Source organism: Phacochoerus africanus, chromosome 13 (genome assembly GCF_016906955.1).
Source record: "Phacochoerus africanus isolate WHEZ1 chromosome 13, ROS_Pafr_v1, whole genome shotgun sequence".
Classification (NCBI taxonomy): Eukaryota; Metazoa; Chordata; class Mammalia; order Artiodactyla; family Suidae; genus Phacochoerus; species Phacochoerus africanus.
In genome coordinates, this window is record NC_062556.1 from 48,987,106 (window position 1) to 49,009,444 (window position 22,339).

A 22,339-nucleotide genomic window follows, 5' to 3' on the forward strand; every position below is an offset into this window, starting at 1 on the left:
AGAACTTGGTTCCACAGTGAAGACGTGGACATCTGTACATGAAACTTGAATATTAAAGCAAGATTCTAGTAGTTATATTAAAAAGCATTCATGATTTTTCACTGTTCCTAAGAACATTACTAAATGAAAATTCTTTGCAAGTACCTAGACTCGGGTGACTATAACAGAGTGTACAGTGTTCAAATAAGTAAGTACTTCTTTTTTTTTTTCTTTTTAAGGGCCACACTCACAGCATATGGAGGTTCCCAGGCTAGGGGTCGAATCGGAGCTACAGCTGCCAGCCTACATCAGAGTCACAGCAACACAGGATCTGAACCGAGTATATGACCTACACCACAGCTCACGGCAAAGCCAGATCCTTAATCCACTGAGCGAGACCAGGAATTGAACCTGCATCCTCAAGGATCCTAATCGGGTTCATTAACCATAGAGCCACGAAGGGAACTCCAGTAAGTACTTCTTAAGAATTTATCCAACCTTTTATCTGTACTTAGAAGATGAAGTAGGGCTTTGAAGTAGAGAAGATTCGGGAACAAGCTTTTAAAAATGGTAGCTGGGAAACCAAAACATGGGCCAGGCAGGAATTTGCCAGTTCAAGTTTGTTTCCCTTTGAACTACTTTATAGTTTAAATGTGATTTCTGTTTTTCTGTTCAGTAAATGTATAAATGTATAAAATTTCCTCTAAGAGAAACCATCTTATTAAAGTTTGAATTATATTAGGGCTTTAGAGTAAGTACATCCTCATTCATTAAGTCTGGCTCCATATTAGGTAAGTATACCCACAAGTGTCATATTTTGTAGGCACAGGAATATAGTCAAAAGGCGAAAATGACTATTAAATGTTAGATATTTAGAACCCTCAATCACTACTGGATCATTAGAAATTAGAAAAAAAAAAAACTTAGCAAGTTTCATCCAGTTTTATAATCTGCTTTGGTGGTACTTAATGAATTCTCTGGGACTATGGTTCCTTTAAGATGATGATCTTATTTTTATTTAAGAAGTTATTGGTATGTTATAGAAAGAGCAATGTTTCAAAACCACACACGTGCTTTTCCCTACTCACAGCAAATGAGTTGACCAAAGTTTGTTTCCAGCATCTTCCTCATATTTATCCTTTACTGTCCAAATAGCCTCCTGATCCTCAAACCTACCACATTTTCTCTCCCCTCTTTAAAATATATGTTAATCATATATTCTTTTACTGGACTGATTAAATTCTAAGGATAAGCTCTTAATTCACTTTGGAGTAAAAGGCTTTGTATTCTTTTTTATGTATCATACAACATGTCCTTTTTCAAAGGAAAGTTGGGGGGAGTTCCTGTTGTGGCGCAGTGGAAATGAATCCCACTAGTATCCATGAGGATGTGGGTTCGATCCCTGGCCCCGATCAGTGGGTTCAGGATCCAGCGTTTCCATGAGCTGTGGTGTGGGTCACAGAGGCGGCTCGGACCCAGTGTTGCTGGGGCTGTGGTGTAGGCTGGCAGCTACAGCTCTGATTCGACCCCTAGCGTGGGAACTTCTATTTGCCGTGAGCGAGCGTGGTCCTAAAAAGCAAAAAAAAAAAAAAGAGGAAAGTTGGGTAGTTGGGTATCAGCACGTAGGTACTATCTTTCTAGCTGCTTGGTAACATTTAAAACAGCCCCACAAATAAACTGAGGCTGGAACCTGTGCAAAGATAGTTCCCAGCAACTCATGAGAGAGAGATTACTTACAGCTTATTAAAGGAGCTAGTTCAGGCCTGAGCCTTCTTCATACCAACCTCTCCCCTTCTATGCTAAGCTTTTCCATAAATATAAAAATTCCTCCTTGAATGCAGTTAAATTGATTTAATTTTCACTGTTTTTTCTAATAATATTGTTAATAAAGTAGCCCAGACTACCAAGGTAAATTGACAACAGGAGATGCATATAGTTTTAATAGTTTAAAAAACTATTATGTTTGAATGGATTTATATAAAGACATTTTCCTCTAAAAAGGCTAGCTGGGTTTAAGGATCTTAAGAATTCTATTCCTAAAAAATCTTTTATAAATTCTTATTCTAAATGCTAAATCTTGTATCTTTTTTTTTTTTTTTTTTAAGGGCCACACCCGCGGCATATGGAAGTTCCCAGGCTAGGGGTCTCAATCAGAGCCCCAGCTGCTGGCCTACACCACAGCCACAGCAACGCCAGATCCGAGCCGCATCTGCGACCTGTACCTCACATGAGCCTTCACCACAGCTCATGGCAACAACGGATCCTTGACCCACTGAGCGAGGCCAGGGATTGAACCTGCAACTTCATGGTTCCTAGTCAGATTCATTTCCACAGCGCCGTAACGGAAATTCCCAAATCTTGTATCTTAAAAAAATTCTACCATAAACATTATTTAATATTAAACATTTCCATCAAATATGGATTTGAAACTAAAACATAAATTTATAAGTTTGTTTTAAAAATCAGGTAAGTCCATTTATGAGGGTAGTTTTAAAAACTAATACAACAGCATTAGTAACTATTTTTATTCTTAAACTGATAAAAGCATTTAGCATATATTCTATAGTTTAAACAAATTAAGTGCTAATGCATTTTGCTTATAAAGTGACTTACAAGTATTTCAAGCACTGTATAATTCAATTTGTACAAAAAGTAAATTTCCAAGTTAAGCTTTGGTTAGTAGAACTGATTACATACTATCAAATCCATTTTCCAATGTTGTTCAAGGGAAAAAAGCTTCATCCACAAACACAGGTATTTCTTATACAATCAAAAGATTTTAACTGTTTAGTAAGAGGAAGGAACATTACAATAACTGCTTTTAATTTCCATGTCTGGATCAGCTTTTTTTTCTTCTCATTTATATGTGGTCAGAATACCATCACTTTTGAAAGCATAAATTATACAGAAAAATCACCCTTTAATTAATTCTTAGGGAGGTAATCTATTTTTTAAAATAGATTAGATCCATGAGACATCAGCTTCCATATCTACCAAGATGCTTTCTAAGCTTCAAGCATTAATATATTCCACTGGGGGTAAATCACTTCTAATTTCCCTCAGGAGGTAATTATCTACTAGCACTAGTGCTCAGAATCAAAGTTTATATAATATCAAAAAACAAAAAAAACTAAATGTAGCCCCAAACTTAGTATTTTTGCAGATTCTACAATGTATGAAAGTAAAAATTCTACCTTACTTAAATAATATCAGTTTAACCAAAGTAACAATCACAAAATTGCAGACATTTTTCTATTAAAATTTTCCAGTCCACTAAGAATATTTACTTAAAAATTTGATTATAAACTTAAATATATACTCTTTTAAATTTACTGTTTATGCTAAACTGTACACTGGTGCTCCTTTTAGGATTTTTGAAAATTCTATTTACATAACTGTAATTCCAAAATGTAAAAATGAACCATCACTAAAATTTACTGGAGACTACTATCCTTGCATGGAAACAACTTATAAACAAACATTTTGAAGTTCTACTTTTAATTATTTCAATTTGGCTTTTTAAAACAGATAAACTTCTCATTTCGATTACTGTATAATACTTCAAAACTAGTTTAAACAGAGATAAGCCCAAGGAGAACTGGTAAACCATTCGTTACTTTATATATGATGCCCCAAGTGCCACATACATAGTAATGTATCACAGAAAAGAACTGATAGTTTAGCAGATTATAGAGCAATCCTAAAAGTTTATACAAAGCTAATAAACACTGCCTCCCTTCTATTCCATTCATTTTCTTTTAATTTGATCTTGGCTCTGTTTATTATCCTTCTACATAACCACTATGTGACATTTATCAGTTAAGTATTCCAATTAATTATATATACCTCTTTAAACAGCTTTGTAACATTTTAGAACATTCAATATTTTTCATTAGATACGATATATCCTACATTTTTCTCACAAAATGCTCACTTTCCTGAGCTATATTAAACACCTTATAACAGGTGTGTATGTATAACTGAAGACCCTAAAATGTCAAGTTTACATTTTTAAAAAATGCATAGAGAACATAACATTTTGGAAAACCTATTACTATTCAATTAGATACTGTAATATATAGGTTTCGTTTCCCTCAGACTGTAAAATGCTTAATCTTTATTACTGGTCATTCCTTTCAGATTTGAATCACTTTTTTTGATTTGACTATTAGGCTAAAGAAATAGATGAAGTTTTCTGACCAAAGCTGGTCCATGGGTCTTCCAAAAAACAATCCTTATATACTCAGTGAAGATACCAAATTTCTGTGCCACAAAATAGTAGAATTACATCAGACGCACAGGAAATAAACTTCTATTATAATACAATATGCTTAAAGTGAAGGTGCTGCTCATCATGCCCTATGTCATTTGGTCTTTACCAAGTGGGCATCATGTCTGGAAACCATACTCTACCAAGATGTTTGGACACCTCCCAGTGAATCTGCTCCAAACTATACTTTTGGTCAGGAATTAATACTTCTTCCATAATGGATAATTGAGACAGGCGGCCGCCACACATCTTCACAAACTCAACAAAGGCACTACATGAGACTTCGCATTCCCCTAGTCCGATAGCTGACAAATTTTTGCAGCGTTCTGCAATGCGAATTAACTCTTCATCAAGTGGCCGTAACCCATTAGCACACACTACTAGTTCAACTAGTCTAGGGCATGTCATTCCCACACGGCCAAGCACATCTTTGCTTACTGATCTCCCAAAGTAAAGATGGGTGGCAGGTATTTCATACCGAAAGAATGGATCAAATTCCTCTTCATATAAAAAAAAATACATCACTAAGTTCACTTTTGGTGAATGTCTGATGAAAGCATCCCAGCTGCTCTTCTGAATAGTATGGAAGTGTGTCTGTCCAGGATTCTCACTGACCACATCAATGCGCAAATGTTCTAATCGAACATGTTTTTCAGAAGATAAAGCAAGCAGCAATTCGTCACTTAACAAATGGTAATTCAGGGCCAGCTCACGTAAGCCATGACACTGATCTGCCACACAGAGGATACCTGGGAAGAAAAAAGACCCATTTTTATCAAGTTTTGTACAAGTTCATCATCTGTTCAAAAAATTAATCAAGTACATGTCCTACAATAAAATTTTACATTTCCCTGACCATAAAGCTATACAACTTAAAATTCAGTTGTACTGATTTAAAAGCAGCAAGTCACATGTTTAAAAATCTATTAACCAATTCTGCACATAAGAAAATGAGACCAATTCTAAATCTGACACCTTAAATAAAGCTCATTTACCAACTTGGAAAAATCATAAATTATTCACCATCATTTTAAAATATACCATGACTAAATAAGATTTATCTCAGTAATGCTGGACAGTGTCACAGTCTTTAAAAAAACTGATTACTAACACTATAAGCAAGAAAAATTACATGGTCATTGCAACAAAGACTAAAAGACATTTTTTGAAATTCAAATTCTAAACTTAGGTAAAACCATATAAAATATAATTTATATAATAAATCACTTGAAAAACTTAAAGACTTCCATCAAATGAGCACAGTTTAACTGCTAATAATAAGCCTGTCAAATTTCTAAGAAAAAATACCAAGATATCACTAGATAAATGAGTCAAAAGAGAACTGCTCTATTTACATTGATGGAAATACATGATTATGCCTTTTAAAGCTCTAACATACCCAGAAAACAATTCCTTAAATGGTTCCTTACACTTTGGGCACTTACTGTGTTTCGAAACTGCCCAAACCCCTAGCTACAGCAGATTTTACCAACGGTCAGTATCTGATCTCTAAAGAGGGCTGGTGAAAGAACTGCTCCAAAGAGATACTCTCATACTTACTACTTGATAAATGATCCACTCAAACCATTTTTCCTGTGCTTAGAAACAAAGATAGGAACAACAAAACATACATCTTACTTCTGCTATTTACTGTACAATATATCAGGTGCTAGATGTATTATCCCACAAATACTCAAAAAAACCTAGAAAAATAAGTATCTTTTCTATTTAGAAATTGGGGCAGCTAAGCCACAGATGGAATTCAAACACAGCCTGAGTGACTCTTAAGTTCATGCACTCACCTACTGCCTAAAAAGTGACAACGTGAAGGTCACCAATAAGACAAAGCATTATAGCAGCTGAAGGAAAATACAATCAGTGAAGAGATAAACTGAATCACTAGTATAAGAGTCACCAGCAGGGGGAGTAAAAGACATGTGTTTCACTGTTCAGTCTGCAAAGTTTCTGTTCTCCATGTTATGTACTCTGAAACCCAGATCATCCAACTTTGTAACCTGAACACATCTGTTCTTTGCAATCTCATAAAGCCTGATTAAAAGGAAAACAAACACACGGTAAATGATAAAGATGCAAATAAAATAAACTTGGAAGATAATCACTTAATAGTAACTACTAAAATAGTTGTGGCAGGCATAATTCTAAGTTGTCCCCAAGATCCCATTCCCTAACCTCTGAACCAGTGAATGTGATAAAATGATCACACCCATTATACTGTGCTATAGATAGCACAGTTAGCTTTAAAGCAAGATTATCTAGGGATCCTAATCACCTACTCTAATCACAGGAGCCCTAAAAAGCAGGTTTTTCTCTGACTGGTTGCAGAAGAGGAAGACAGAGAGATTCTGAGCTTCTCTGGCTCTAGCTGAGCCATGCCTCCAGCTCTGACCTACAGAACTGTGGTGTTAATAAATGGGTGGTGGTTTAAGCTGCTAGGTGTAATTGTTTGTTATGCAGCAATAGGCAACTAACACACAGTTACAAGTGTTCAAGTACTTAACAGAAAATAGTCACAAATATAAAACTAGTAAATTATTCCAACTTTATAATAAAAAGACATTACCTAATTAAAACATAGGCAAAGGATGTAGAGAGACATCTCTCCAAGGAAGATATACATACAAATAGTCAGTAAACATATGAAAAGACATCTGAGTCATCAAAATACAAATCAAAACCACAATGAGATACCAGTTCACATTCACTAGGATGGCTATAATCCAAAGGACAGTGTTGATGAGAATATAAAAAAGTTGGACCCTTCATACACTGCTAATGGAGATGTACTATGGTTCAGGTGCTTTGGAAAATAGCCAAGCAGTTCTTCAAATGGTTAAACAGAGTTACTACATAATTCAGTGATTTCACTCCTAGTTATACACCCAAGAAAAATTAATCATACAGCCACACAAAAACCTGTATATAAATTTTCACAGAAGCATTATTCATAATAGTCCAAGGGTGGAAACAACCCAAATATCCATCAACTGATCACCAGAAAAATGTGGTATTATTCACACACTGGAATATTATTTGGCAATAAAAAGAAATGAAAGACACGCTACAATATGGATGAACCTTCAAAACATCATGCTAAATGAAAGAAGCCAGTCACAAAGGACCACCTATGATTCCATTTGCATGAAGTGTCCAGAACAGGCGCCTCTACAAAGACAAAAAGTAGATTAGTAGTTGCCTGCGGCTGGTTGGGATGAGGGCTTGGGAGGTGACAGCTAAGAGGTATGGGAGCCTTTCTGGATTAGTATAAGTGTTCTAAAATTGTAGTGATGGATGCACCTATGTCAATACACTAAAAACCAATAAATTGTGAACTGTATGATATATGAATTACATCTCAATAGAGCTGTTACAAAACTGGTATAGAAAACCATTGGTGGTGACACATAAATTCATACAGCTCATTTTGGAAAAAACACAGCAAGAAGCATAAAAAGAATGCAAATGTTTTCACCTAGCTCTTCCACTTCTTAATAATTTGTCCCAAGGAAGAAATTATCAGAAGCAAACTATGTTCCCAAATATAGTTCATTTTTTTAATCAGAGCAAATATGTGGAAACAAGTTAGATGTTCAGCTGTAAAAGAACTATGAAGCAAATGTTGGCTTATCAACAAGAAAGAAAACTAAGTAGCTAAATGTTCATTAGTTCAGCTGAAAATTAATGAACAATGTTTAGCATTGGTACTATGATGGTAAAGAGTCAATAGGAACAAGACATCTTTAACCTAATAGAAGCCAGCAGATAATTAAACAAAAACACTCTGGGAATCACAGGAAGAGAATCAGGAAGAATTTCCAGAACTAATACAGACCTACAGAACTAGAAGGATCAAGCTAGGGCAAAAGGAGAGTAGAAAAGGAAAGTAAACAGTATTTCCTTTCCGAACACCAGACATGGACAAAAACCAAGTGTTCTAAGAAATGAAGGGAGCTCTGTAAGTAAAAGAGTATCTTAAAGGCTGAAATCCAATAGACAGGCAAGGACCAGATCACATGGGGCATTGTCAACCTCAGTAAGGAGTTTGGATCTTACCTACAGCATAGTGAGAAGTTTTGAAGGAAACTGAAGGGGGAAAAAATCAGACTTACGTTTTAGAAAGATTAATCTGGGTATACCATAGAAATCAAATTAGAGAAGGGCAAGTTAGATAATCAGCTAAGAGGGTACTCACAAAGATTATAGGGCTAGACCAGAACAGTGATGAAGACAGAGTGTGTTAATTTCGACTGCTCAACAAAATACCACAGGCTGGATGGCTCAAACAACAAACAGTTACTTCTCCCAGTTCTGGGGGCTACAAGTCCAAGGTTAGGATGCCAGCAAGGCTGGGTTCTGGTGAGGGCCAAAACTCTTTCTGGCTTGCACATGGCCACCTTCTCACTGTGTCTTTACATGGCAGAAAAGGAGATCAAATCATCTTTCCTATCCCTTCTTAGAAGGGCACTAATATTTATGAGGGTTTCTCCCTTAGGACCTAATACCTCCCAACTCATTTTCAAACACCAACACACTAGGGAGTAGGGCCTCAACATGTGACTCGTGGCAGGGGGTGAGGGGTGGAAGAGAACAACACAAACATTCAGTTCACAGCAAAGAGATTCAGAGCATGAATCAGTGAGAGAATCACTAGACCTCAGTGATTGAAGGAATGCAGAAAGTAAGGGTAGGAGGAGTCAAGGATGTCTGTCAGGTCCCTGCAACTAAATGGGTGGTACCATTCACTGAGACAGTAAAAAAGGGAGAAGCCAGAGATTTCAATAGGGAAAAGGATGTTCATTAATCTGAAGTAGCAGTGAGACATTCTAGAGGCGCTGGGCCATCATCAGCTCAACACACAGCTCTGGAGTTCCAGAAGCACTCAACGTAGGTGTTAACACAGAGAACGTAACTGAAGCCCCTGATGAAGATAACATAACCCAGAGGTTTACAGAATAAAACAATGAAGGGCCCAGAACAGAACACAGTGAAACACAAAAATTTAAGCAATGAAAAGATAAACTAGAAAAGGAAATAGAGTAGAAAAAATCAGAGGAGGAGGAAAGTCAAGAATAGTCAGTAGTGGAGTTCCCATCTTGGCACAGCGGAAACGAATCCGACTAGGAACCATGAGGTTGTGGGTTCGATCCCTGGCCTTGCTCCATGGGTTAAGGATCTGGCGTTGCCGTGAGCTGTGGTGTAGGTTGCAGACGCGGCTTGGATCCCTCGTGGCTGTGGCTCTGGCGTAGGCTGGTGGCTACGGCTCCGATTGGACCCCTAGCCTGGGAACCTCCATATGCCTTAGGGTGCAGCCCTAAAAAGACAAAAGACCAAAAAAAAATAATAATAATAATAGTCAGTAGTGTCAAATGGTGCTTAGTGGTCTGGTAATAGACAGTCAATTGTAAGGACCATATGAAATAGGAAAAAAGGTAGAACAGAAAGTAGCCCTTAATTTAACTTAGATAAAGAAACCATCTAAATATGCAAAACATGGATAGAAAGAAAATATACAAATGTTAAATTTTATTTTTTTAATATCCATTCTTTTTTCCCATATAGTTTATTACTAACTATTGAGTAGATTTTCCTGCGCTAGACAGTAGATTCTTGGGGTTTTTTGTTGTTGTTATCTTTTACGGCCGCACCTGAAGCATATGGAAGTTCCAGGCTACAGGCTGAATGGGAGCTGCAGCTGCCAGGCCTATGCCACAGCCACAGCAACACCAGACCCAAGCCACATCTGCGACCTATGCTGCAGCTGAGGACAATGCTGGATCCTTTAACCCACTGAGTGAGGCCAGGGATCGAACCTACATCCTCACAGACACTCTGTTGGGTTTCTTACCCGCTGAGCTGTGACAGACACTCCAAACAAATGTTAAATTTTAAAATAAAATCCTCTATGTTTATACCCTTATGTTAAAAAAGTATTACAGGTGCTCTTTCTTTTCTGTTCCCAAAACAACTAGTCCAAATGCCATTAGAACTTGTTAAGACCAAGCAAGGTTGGTCTTAACATACTATGAGAACTGATGTGTATATTTAAAAAAAATAAATGAACACTGGATGTACCAGGATAAAAAGAAAAATAAGCTCTCAATTTCACAAAGAAATCAGAGCCCCAAAGGCTCTCATACAGTGTGGTAAGTGCTACAAGTTATGTTCAGGGTGCTATGGAAACAGGCAGGGGTTCTAAACCTGAGAGGAGGGTGAAAGAGGAACAAAACTGGAACACTTGAACTGAATTTTGAAGGCTGAACTGGAGTTAGATGGATGAAGTGGAAAAAAAAAATTCTTAAAGGTACTCCACAAGATAAACTGTACTGACCACAGACATGTACAAAGAACTGTCACTACATAGGGCTCAAATAAAGCTGCACATGAGTAAACAGCAAGCAAGATTAAAGAGATAGGTGGAGGTCAGGATACAAAGAACTTTGTACACTCTAGCTATGAAGTATGAACCTTACTCTCATGGGAAACCCACACAGTAGAAAGTAAAATGTGACCAAGGTCACATAAGAAGGAAGAGCTGAAGCCCACTCTTCTAAGCCTCTGTTTTATTTAGTGTATCACCTTCACTAATGATCTAGAGGAAGCAGGAAAAGCTAGGAAAACACTGCAACCGACCTCGACATTCCCATCACCAGCTCTTCCATGTGGGAGACATGGAAGGACAGCGAGCAATCTCCATCTGAGAGGAAATCATTTTCCTGGGGAAAGGCCAGCCTTTAGATTTAACAAGAAGGTGGGACATGTTCCGTAAAGAGATCAAAACAGGTTTCCCAGGAGTTCCTGTCGTGGCTCAGCAGTTAACGAACCTGACTAGCATCCATGAGGATGTGGGTTAGATCCCTGGCCTCAGTGGGTTGCTGTGGCTGTGGTGTAGGCCCGTAGCTACAGCTGCGATTCGACCCTTAGCCTGGGAACTTCCATATGCCGTGGGTGCAGCCCTAAAAAGACAGGAAAAAAAAAAAAAAAAAAAAACAGGTTTCCCAAATAACACAGTCAAAGGGTTGGGAGGTCAACAATGGGAGGGTGAGTCAGGAGTGAAGCTACAGACTAATATGAAGTGTAGGTTTATATTTGCTTTACAGTGAAAACCACTTAAAGTTTAAATGATCTCAAATTCAATAATGTAGTAACACTTAGAAAAGTAAACAAGAAAAGTTGGAAAGAACTTTTATAAAGCTATTCCTCCATCTGATGGGTTCTTGACTCTAAAACTCAACTTAGGAAAAGCATTATCTTGCAAAATCTAAGGCAACAACTTCTGCACAATCCTTCTTTCTCTACATAGTGGGAAGAAAAGCAACTATGATATGGCTCTGACTCAAAACCCTGTTAGCTCAACCACAATTAGAGAAAATCCTATCTTACATCTCAGGCCAACCTCACACTGTCCTTTAATTTATCCATTTCCTAGCACAGGTTGGACACAAACTGCCAAATAAGATTTGAAAATAAGTGTCTAGGCTAGGAGTGCTACACAATTCATGCTATTGTATTATGACATTTAAAAATGTGTATACAATAGAGAGGAAATCATTTGAACCCACCTTCACAGTAATGATCATAACTCTCCTTTGTTTGATAAACACATCAATACATTTTACTAAAACATTATCTGGCAAGAATTGCAACAAACCTGCTGGAGAGACATGAGGACAGCTGCTCATTTTCAGCAGCTTGAGCGTATCACTGTTGTTGGCCACTAGTACTTTGAGGGATGGATCATCTACTGGGGTATCATCTATCTTAAGCGAGGATAAGGATTTGGAGTTTACAAACACGACTGTCAGTGCAGAGATAAAGTGAGACTGAAAAACACAAAATTTAAGACATTGTTTCAGTTCTTACAAATGAGAATTGAGGGTTTTTCATATATTAAGCATATAGTTCACTGGAACCTTAACGATACATTTCACAACTGTGTTTGGGTAGCAGCCCCTCACTCTACTGTGGGAATATGGTAAAGATAGGCCATCTTTGAGAAGGGCCCTTTTACCTGAGGGAGAAAAAAGATTTCAAGCCTCAGGATGTGTGTCTCTAATCACACCAATCATTGATAAGTAAAAAAGGAATTCTGGAAAAAATGAAAATACCTCTGAGACACCGCTTATTCATCTTATCTGGAAACCCTACACCAGTGTATTGTAACACTGAAATGCTTTCTTTTTTAGTGATAGTAATGACCCTAAAAATAGTAATAATTATTAGCATAAGCACCAAAAATTAACAGTCAACCTAGAAGTTTTGACAGATTCATTTGGAGTATGGAAGCATATACAAAATTTGATTTTAAAATAATAAAAATCATAACTAAATAAAATTCCAAAGTTAGAACTCCTTTACATATGCTAAATTATCTATAGTATTTTCCTTCACTGCGGGTCTACACCACAGCCACAGCAACACTGGATCCAAGCTGCATTTGTAACCTACACTGTAGCACATGGCAAAGCCAGATCCTTAAGCAATGAGTGAGGCCAGGGATCAAACCTGCATCCTCAGGGACACTATGTCAGGTTCTTAACTCACTGAACCATGAAGGGAACTTACAATATTTTCAAACCTATTATAATTTAATGTACTTTTAGCATATGTATATATCAATTAATATCATTCCCTTTACTATATACATATACATATATATCCCATAAAGAAGCACAGGATGATGAAAAAAAGGGGAAAATCTCTCTAAGATATCATCTTTAACATCCTAAATAGTAACTTGTTTTCCATCATACATATCACTTTTCTTATATTCCCACTGTCAGTGTAAGAAATGGGTAGGGTTTCAATGAGTTTCTCAGTAACAGCTAAAAAAACAAAACCATCATACCTTTGGTAAATCCATAAAGCTTGGCCGAGCAGTTGAAATAAGCCCAAGTGTTTTTAAAGAGCAATTCACAAGTTGTGATAATATATCACAAGCTGCTTCAGCTGATTCTTTGCTACTGTCCACCTGGGGGAAAAAAATCCTTAACACATGCATATAGTCACAATTCTCTGTGCATATTTTAACATCACAACACCAAGAAAGACAGTTATTAATTTACTGTATTATAATAATTAATATGTATCCTTTCAATTATCTACCCTCACATACAATGTCAGCCTTTTCTGAATCCCCCTGAAAAATTATAAGGTCAACTGCCAAGACTTAACTTTCACTAAGATATATATATTTAACGCTGAAAGGACTCGGCTTTTAAGTTAGATTTATTCCAAACAGACTACACAACCTAATGGAGACATGAATTTATAAGCTCTGAAAAGAATTATATATTTGGGAGTGGATCAGATCATACATGTAAAGACAGTGCCTATGATACAGATGCTTCAAAACAGAACGAATGAGTCTTTACTCAGAAGGTTCAGGTGAATCACAACCTGAGATTCATCATCAATGTTACTAATGGGAAAATGAATGTGAAGTAAAATGACGACATCCAACTGGTGAAGCATGAAAATCTGAACTAAATGAGAAGTGGCTGCTCCCACACAATCTTCTACATAGGCATTTGCCGGGGTAAAGATAATAAGGCAAAAACACTCCCTAAAGTTATAAGAGGGAGCTCTTCTTTCAAAAAGAAAGTTGTCCCCTGGACTAAAAGGCATCTTAAAATAGGTAAAAGTAGTATCATTCCTTTAATTTCCAGATTGATGTACAGTACCTTAACCCAAAAATGTTCCAAAGAGCTTGTTTTTAATGTACTGATTTATATTACAGCTTCAGAACTACTTTTAATACTACCCTTTGGCTAAGTTTCCTATACCAGTCGTTCTTTGAGAACTACTGTGGTCCTGGACCAGCAGCATCAACATCACCTGGGAACTTGTTAGAAATGCAAATTCTCGGAGTTCCCGTCGTGGCGCAGTGGTTAACGAATCCGACTAGGAACCACAAGGTTGCGGGTTCGGTCCCTGCCCTTGCTCAGTGGGTTAACGATCCGGCGTTGCCGTGAGCTGTGGTGTAGGTTGCAGACACGGCTCGGATCCCACGTTGCTGTGGCTCTGGCGTAGGCCGGTGGCTGCAGCTCCGATTTGACCCCTAGCCTGGGAACCTCCATATGCCGCGGAAGCGGCCCAAAGAAATAGCAAAAAGACAAAAAAAAAAAAAAAAAGAAATGCAAATTCTCATGCTCAGTTCAGAGGATCTGAATCAGAAACTCTGCAGCTGGCACCCAGCAATTGTCTTAATTAGCTCTCCAGGCATTTCTGACGCACATAAAGTTTCAGAACCACTGTTCTACACTAGTAACTCTGACTACAAGCCTCTTTGGGCCTATAGTCAGTGATGAATTAAACACAAATATTATCAGGAGAGCTCAAAAGAATCCTAGGATGTGGCTCTTTTTGTAAAATGCAAATTATTTCCTCAGAAACATAAACAATCCCTAATGAAAATGTTTAAATTTATAGGACAAATGGGATTTGTTTTTCTGTTCTTTTCTTTTTTTTTTTTTTTTTTTTTTTGCCATACCTACAGCATATGGAAGTTCCCAGGCCAGGGATCTGGCAACACCAGATCCTTAACCCACTATGCCACAGCGGGAACTCCAGACAAATGGCTTTGTAAAGGTTACACAAGTTGGATACAGCTGAACACTGACTCAGCCAATCCAATGGATGGAAATGGTCTTTAGACCTATGAGATAAATGTGTTATACCCATCTGTTTATAGGATTTACCATTAGAACACACTTAGACAACTCAAAGATGATTGAAACCAAAGGGAAGACTCTTCAGGTCTCCTCATGGGCAGCTGAGAGAGGGACAACACACGACAAGTTCCTAGATTTTTGTTTATTCTATTTTCCCACCATTCCCCCACCTTTCCCCCAGTGAGGGCTGCCACCTAACATACAGAACAACCAATTAAGTATTAAGCATGTCCCAACAATGTAAGGGACATAGTTATACTAAAAATTATCCAGTGACTATCTGAAATTCAAATTTAACTAGGCATCCTCTATTTTTTATGTGTAAACCTAGCAATCCCACACTCAGTGGCCTAAGGGGGCTACTTTGTGCATTATTCCAGGAAGACGGCCTTAATACACCCAGCCATTCCCAAAACCACTGTCTGTCCTCCTCCTCAGACACATATGGGAGAATAAACAGGTAATCTCCACCTAAAAAGGACTGAGTCTTGGGAGAAGACTTTAGTTTTGGCAAGGCACTTTGGGTTAAGAACCACTGCTACATCTGGATTTAACTTGCCTGTTTAACAACAGCTACATATAGCCAATCAGGTATGCATGCACTACTTTCCAACAATAGTCACCAAGTTTGTTAAGGATTTAGTAAATAAACATGCCCACATTATTCATCCCCAAAACAAAACATGACAAGCCTCTGTACTCATACAAATGATTCCTTAAACTATGCTGCACATCTCAAAAAGCCACGCCACTTCATTTATCTCATCACTGCCTAACTTCCAGTATGTCCCTGCTGGCAATGAAAAGAAACAACAGTTCTCACTGGCATTCTTCCATATGCCTATTTCTATTCCTATCTAAAATATATTCATCTAAACCAAGTTTACATAAAGTTTTTGTACCTCCTTTTTTTTTAAAGACCCTGTATCATAAAGCCATCAATAAGCCAAAACCCGGTCCCTATTAGATAGAAATAGCAAATAAGTGAAAATCTACACATTTTTAGTTTTTTTTTTTTTAGGGCCACACCTGCAGTATATAGAAGTTCCCAGGCTAGGGGTCAAATCAAAGCTGTAGCTGCCGGCCTACACCACAGCAACACAGGATCTGAGCCATGTCTGCAACCTACGCCTCAGCTTGCTGCAAGGCCAGATCCTTAACCCACTGAACGAGGCCAGGGATTGAATCTTCACAGGTACTAGTCAGATTCTTAGCGTGCTGAGCCACAACAGGAACTCCCCCACATATTTAGTTTTATCAGATATTTCTTCTGCCTCATGCCAATTCAATGTGACAGCTTTGGTACATGATTTATGCTTATTTAATGCCGCCTTCTGCTCTTTTAAGAAACTAAAATTTATAATAAAATGGAACAGTGAAGCTCAATGTAGTTATTTGTGACAGCTTCTAAGGTACCCAATTACTCTAAATCTTTAAGCACTTTCCCTAAAAAGACAATGGTTTAAATACAAGAGAATATGTACTGGTTTATGACACAAAAGCCACTAAATATGCTTTATTTTTAAACAAAAGGGTTTAAAGTATTACCTTGAAGCTGACATATTGTAGATGGTTTGAATGTCTTTTAATAATCTGTTTAATCAGCTCTGGATGTGTAGCTTTCAAATAAGATGTAGCTGGCTGATTCAGTTCAAATTCAAAACATCTCCACAAGTCAGGCATGTGAAATACCTGGTTCCAGTTGCGGCAAACTTGTGAAGCATGAGCCCGGTCAAGAAGAGGCAAATACTTAAATACTTGAAGAATAATGTCCTGAAGGAGATTACCCCAATCACAAGTCTGAGAAGGCTCACTTGTAGTCCTCAGTTTCTTGGATTTCTCTGCGGTACCTTCTTCTGATGAATTATGGTCACTATCTCTTCCTCCTCCTCGTTTCATCCTATTCAGAAAAGTAAAATCATCTTTTTTTCATACTTAACTTTTCAAGATAAATAAACCCAAAATTCATTCTTCTGTCACTGAGGTGTGTGTACATGTAGTTATAAATATAAATGCAAGCATGCAGGAAGAACTGGACAGTAATTCAAGAAGAATATCAAAACGAAATATAATAAAAAATGCCAATAGAGACCAACTGTCATTTTACAAACTTACATCTTTGGCAGGTGCTTTTAAAACATTTGTATTTGTACTGTACTACCTGGGAGAGAAGTTTATCTTAATTTTGAAACTAAACAAGAATTTATATTTCAAAAGTTATAGGCAACTAAAAGAAATATAAAAGATAACCTACAGTGACACTTACTCAAGATTTCTTAAAATTTGTCTAGGGATATCTACTATATTTGAGTTCCTGAATTCAAGGCAGAGTCCCAGGAACCTTCAGATAGGATGTGAATTAAGCAGTCAACAAATCTTTCCGGAGTTCCCATCGTGGCACAGTGGTTAACGAATCCGACTAGGAACCATAAGGTTGAGGGTTCCATCCCTGGCCTTGCTCAGTGGGTTAAGGATCCGGTGTTGCCATGAGCTGTGGTGTAGTTTGCAGACGCGGCTCGGATCCAGAGTTGCTGTGGCTCTGGCGTAGGCCAATGACTACAACTCTGATTAGACCCCTAGCCTGGGAACCTCCATATGCCGAGGGAGCAGCCCCAGAAAAACACCAAAAAAAAGAAAAGAAAAAAATCTTTCCACACTGAGTGACCTGCGATATGTGTTCCTGCCAGACCCAACCTTTGCTTAAAATGAGCCAACTCATGTCTACTATGCATAGTTCGATCTGGGATGTGGTTTTTTTCTTTCAACGCATCACATGCTGTTGCAATGTTTTACTGAAGTTGTATTTCTGGAAATAGTGTTTTTTGTTGTTGTTGTAAAGCAGTAGTGTGGTTAAAGAGAATGGGTTCTGGAATCAAGCTCCCTGGGTTTAATTCCTGGCTGTTCCTCTCACTGGTTATGTGGCCTTTAACAAATTACTTGACCTTCCTGTGCTTCAGTTTGTAAAATGGGGACAAGAGAAACACACATGGTTCTTGTGAGGAATTAAGTAACATTAGGGTTTTGAAAGGAGATATCCATGACAGTTGAACTCAGGTACAGTAAAGCAAGTCCAGTATTAAAGACATTAAAGTGCAAGACACATTAAAAACAGAAGTTACCAACCAGAAGGCAAAGAATGATCCTAGATTTGTTTTAAAATGAAGTGTGTATGACAAAGAGTGTGAGAACACAAGCTTACGTACGTGGAAAACACATTAAAAGTAGATTCACCACACTAGTAACTAACTGCAACTTGGGGGTTATAGAATATTATATTCATAATAGTGGGAAAACAATAGTGGTGGGATTATAGGTTTGTTTGTTTTTTTTTTTTCTTGGCCAACATGCTTCTATTTTGCATATTTCTTTTTTCTTTTTCTTTTTCGGCTACACCCGTGGCATATGGAAGTTCCCAGACCAGGGACTGAATCCAAGCCACAGCTGTGGCAATGCCAGATCCTTAACCCACCGTGCCAGGTACAGGATTGAACCCACACTGCCACAGAAACAATGCCAGATCCTTAATCCACCACACCACAGTGGGAACGCCTACACATTTAATGTCAGTGAATTACACTGTAATCAGATAAAAAGATCCAATTTTGATTTATTTGGAAAAATAAGTACTGAAGGCTCTACTAAAGGGGGTAATTCCAAACCATTTGCTGGTACTCCAGTTTAGTTCAGAGCCTATAATACTTGTCTCTAGACAGCAGTTCTGGCAGGGTGATGGTTTGGATTTAGACTTACAGCTTTTTTGCAAAGGATTGCTTGTGATTCCAACTCCCTTCTTCTGGCACATTAGCCTGTAAGAATTCTGATTCCTGTGTGGGGCAAACGATGTACCCATGCATGGCTCTTAACCAAATACATCTCTGCAGACTGTCTATCCAGGAGCTAGTAAAAACTGTACAGTACTGGGGCTAAAGGAAAATGGCACAGGACCCTGGCTTTCATGCCACTAAAACCAGCCCAAGAAGTCTTAGTACCTGTGCAATAAACTGCTATTCTTCATTACTCCTACTTCCAACTGTAAGGGAAGTAAATGATGTATATACTACTGAGCAGAGGAAGGAAGAAAACAGTGATGGGGTGATGGCAAGAGAGTAGTTTTATGGAAGGCTAAAACTTACATGTGAATTTAAGAATTTTTTTAAATATGTTTAGAGAAAAGGTAATATAATCTACAATGTCCTCTTTAAAATAATTTCTCTCCTAGGAATAATGCCCCAATAGAGGTTAAGATAACACTGTCATTATGACCCATTTTTCTGCTTTAACTTATCCTGAAGGCTTACTTTAATTTTAGCATATAAAATTTGGGTCAGAGAACAAAGAGTTTGCTACCTAGGGCTTATAATTTCTCTTCTGACTACCTAAAACTACTGAGATACAGAGATTCAAAAAAGAATGAAGTTGTCTTTAGAATTTCCACTCCTTATTACAGAATGTTCATCTCCTGTTTCTGGAGAAGTCTTCTAAAACGAGAACTATTCAACTTAAAAAGAGAATGATTCATTTTACTTTAAAGTACGTGGAAAATACAAATGAAAATACAAAAATAAAATGACAGCCTTATTTACACAACTACTTTTGATAATGCTTTTTTGATCCTAATAACATACACTTTCTTTTGTCTACTGCAGCCCCATTTCAAATAAAGTATATTTCAATACTTTTCCAAGTTGAGGAAAGAAAAAAGTTGACACATTAAAAAGAAGTATGCACCACTGAGGTACAGTATCTCTTGGTCTAGATATCTAAGACTACATGATCACCAAAGTATATTTAAGCACTTACTAGACTATGATTAGCTGAACAAGTAGTAAATTGTTATAGAGGACTGTAATATGTCAGAATTATAGTCTATTAAGCAAAAGAAAAAATGTAAAACTAAATGCTAATAAAAATGGTCTTTGTATTATCCTCATTTATGCATAAAAATAACCGATCATAGTGGGTGCCTAAGAAAAATTTTAAATGTCAAATTCTATTCCAAGATGATTTCACTTATTCATGCAAAAATGTACACTGCTTTCAAAAGTATTCTTATTAAATCTCTATACACACGAATCTCTGCTACATAGAAAGCTAAACAATTCAGAGCCTCCACCAGTCTGCAAAGGATTAACTCAATGGACTACTTATCTCCTACTTTTAATCAAAATGAAAACACCTCTTGGAGTTCCGGGATAGCTCAGTGAGTTAAGGATATCAGCATCGTCACTGCTATGGCTTGGGCTGCTGCTGTGGTGTGGGTTCAATCCCTGGCCCTGGAACTTCTGTGTGCAGAAAACACCTCTTACGTTTGAACAGGAGTGCAGAAGACAAGCTGCACCATCAATGTCTAAGAGACTCTGTGGAGCACCTACACCTCTGTAGAGCACCTAGCATACTTGGCCTCTTTACGGCTCTGGCAGTTCACTTCAAACTACAACTTTTCCCGGCTCCAAACAACTAATGCAACTTCGGCCACTAAAAGCGTTTGGTGAGGGACTGATGCTACTAAGAAGCATCAAAAAGTAAACTAAGGAGTTGCCATTGTGGTTCAGTGGAAACAAATTCCATTAGGAACCATGAGGATGAGGGTTCCATGACTGGCCTCCGCTCACTGGGTTAACTATAGGGTGATGTCATGAGCTAAGGTGCAGGTCACAGACGTGGTTTGGATCCTGCGTGGCTTGTGGCTGTGGTGTAGGCTGGCAGCTGTAGCTGATTCAACCCCTGGCCTGGGAACTTCCATATGCTGTGGGTGTGGCCCTAAAAAGACAAAAAAAAAAAGGTGAACTAACAGTTTCTGGCCTAGTCGGGCAGCACAGAGAGTTACAGAATTAACTCCTCACATTTCCGGAGTCTCTGAAAGAAGCAGTCAACTTGTTCATCAAATGAAGAGCCTAAGAGAACACTCAGCCATGTGTCCCTCATTGTATTAGGCACTTTTAGCACCCTGCACTTGCAGTGATTTTAAAAGCCCTTTTGTATTTAGCTCTAAAAAGTCTTTTATAATATCAAAATTAGTATGCATTCTTTGGCTGAAATACAAGAGTAAAACATAAAACAGTGCAGAGACTAACTCAGAGAGTGTGGTAGTGAAAATTTGTTTAGCGGTCATTTGTAGATAATTGGGAATTGACGGCATTTTTGTAAAGATTTCAGGGATAGGAAGACTCTGAAAGATCTGGGCCGCAATGGACAGGATCAGAAAATAACAGTCATCTCATCTCTTAGCTTGGAGGTGCAGGCCAATCATTTAATGGGTTGCCTCCTGTTCCATGTCTGCAATCCCACCTGAAAGGGCTACTCTCGCTCATAGCAGGCGGGAAGCAGCCCATCACAAGTTGACCAAGTTTTCCACCCGGGGACGCGCGCAGGGGTGTCCCCTCCTCCCGCGCCACTCCCGAAAATAGGCTTTCCCAGACATTTCTCCTGCGCCCTACCCAGGGCAGTCTGTTTTGACACCTTAAAGTCTCTTTTCTCACGCTACAAACACGGCCGTAACAGACACCGGGAAGAGCCTGGCAGAACAAGAGCTCCACGGTGCCGGTCCCCAGCCCCCGCCGAGGGTAACAAAGCCACACACCACGCCTTTTTGACTTGTTTTGAACCAGACGCGGGGCAACGCCCCCGAGCAGGCTCCACCGCCCGGGCGCCGCGCCCCGCCCCGCGCTCCCGAGGGGCGGCCGGCGCGCGCCCGGGACCCCCTCTCCCTGTCGGCCCGCCCCGGCGCCGGCCAAGGCCCGAAGGCCCCGGCCCTCCAACGTTACCTGCTGCCAGGGGCGGCTTCCCCAACACAGCACCCCGGGCTCCGGGGGCGGCTGGTCCCGTGGCTCTCACATGAGGCCCCCGGGGCCCCGCGCCTCGCGCTCCCGCCTCCGAGGCCCCCCGCGCTCCGCCCGCATCCGAGGCGCTGGTCCCGGGGCGGGCGCCAACTCGGCTCCACCTTTGCGGCTCTGACGGCCCAGGGAAAAGCCTCTCTTCTCAGTCCCGCGCAGCCTGCGTGCTTCTCCCGGGACCCCCCCAGTCCCCTCAAGAGACGCCTTCAGCGAGCTACAAGCCCCGCGCAGTTGCCCCTGCACCGCGGCCCAGACACCGAGTCCAAAATGGCGCCCGGACTGACGGCCGCGCGCTTCCCCCAGCGCGTCTCCGTCGAGGGGGGCGGGCGCGTGTCCGCCGCGGCGCGTCCGCGGAGGGCGGGGTCGGGGGCTGGAGGGGGCCGCGCCCAAGCGGGAGCGCGCGCCACCCCGCCGGCCTCGGGGCCTCGTCCTTCTGGTTCCGGGAGGAGTGTCGGCTGCTTTCCTCTCTCTGACGTGACTGCGGCTTTTAGAGGGTTTTTCGTCTTGCAGCGAATGTGGGAGGGCTGGAGCCAGCTAGATGCCCAGGAGACTTTCAAAGTGGAAAGCGG

At 39.4% G+C, this 22,339-nt stretch overlaps 1 protein-coding gene across 1 annotated transcript; it reads right to left on the reverse strand.

Annotated features, from left to right (window-relative positions):
• Positions 1–2,488: 2,488 nt before the first annotated feature.
• Positions 2,489–21,834, reverse strand: FBXL3 (F-box and leucine rich repeat protein 3). Its single transcript, XM_047755957.1, has 5 exons — positions 21,702–21,834; positions 16,486–16,837; positions 13,113–13,235; positions 11,916–12,087; positions 2,489–4,998 (listed from the first exon to the last, which is right to left on the reverse strand). The coding sequence occupies exons 2-5, from the start codon at positions 16,834–16,836 to the stop codon at positions 4,355–4,357; spliced, it is 1,290 nt and encodes a 429-aa protein (XP_047611913.1). The 5' UTR covers position 16,837; positions 21,702–21,834; the 3' UTR covers positions 2,489–4,354.
• Between the last annotated feature and the right edge of the window lie 505 nt (positions 21,835–22,339).

What these genes read in the sequence shown, in the direction of transcription:
- FBXL3 (XM_047755957.1), bottom strand. Translation starts at nt 16,836, where the DNA reads ATGAAACGAGGAGGAGGAAGAGATAGTGACCATAATTCATCAGAAGAA. An exon ending in TACAATATGTCAGCTTCAAG is followed by an intron (nt 13,236 to 16,485) that starts GTAATACTTTAA and finishes TTTTTCCCCCAG; the next exon opens with GTGGACAGTAGCAAAGAATC. An exon ending in GCTTTATGGATTTACCAAAG is followed by an intron (nt 12,088 to 13,112) that starts GTATGATGGTTT and finishes TGTGTTTTTCAG; the next exon opens with TCTCACTTTATCTCTGCACT.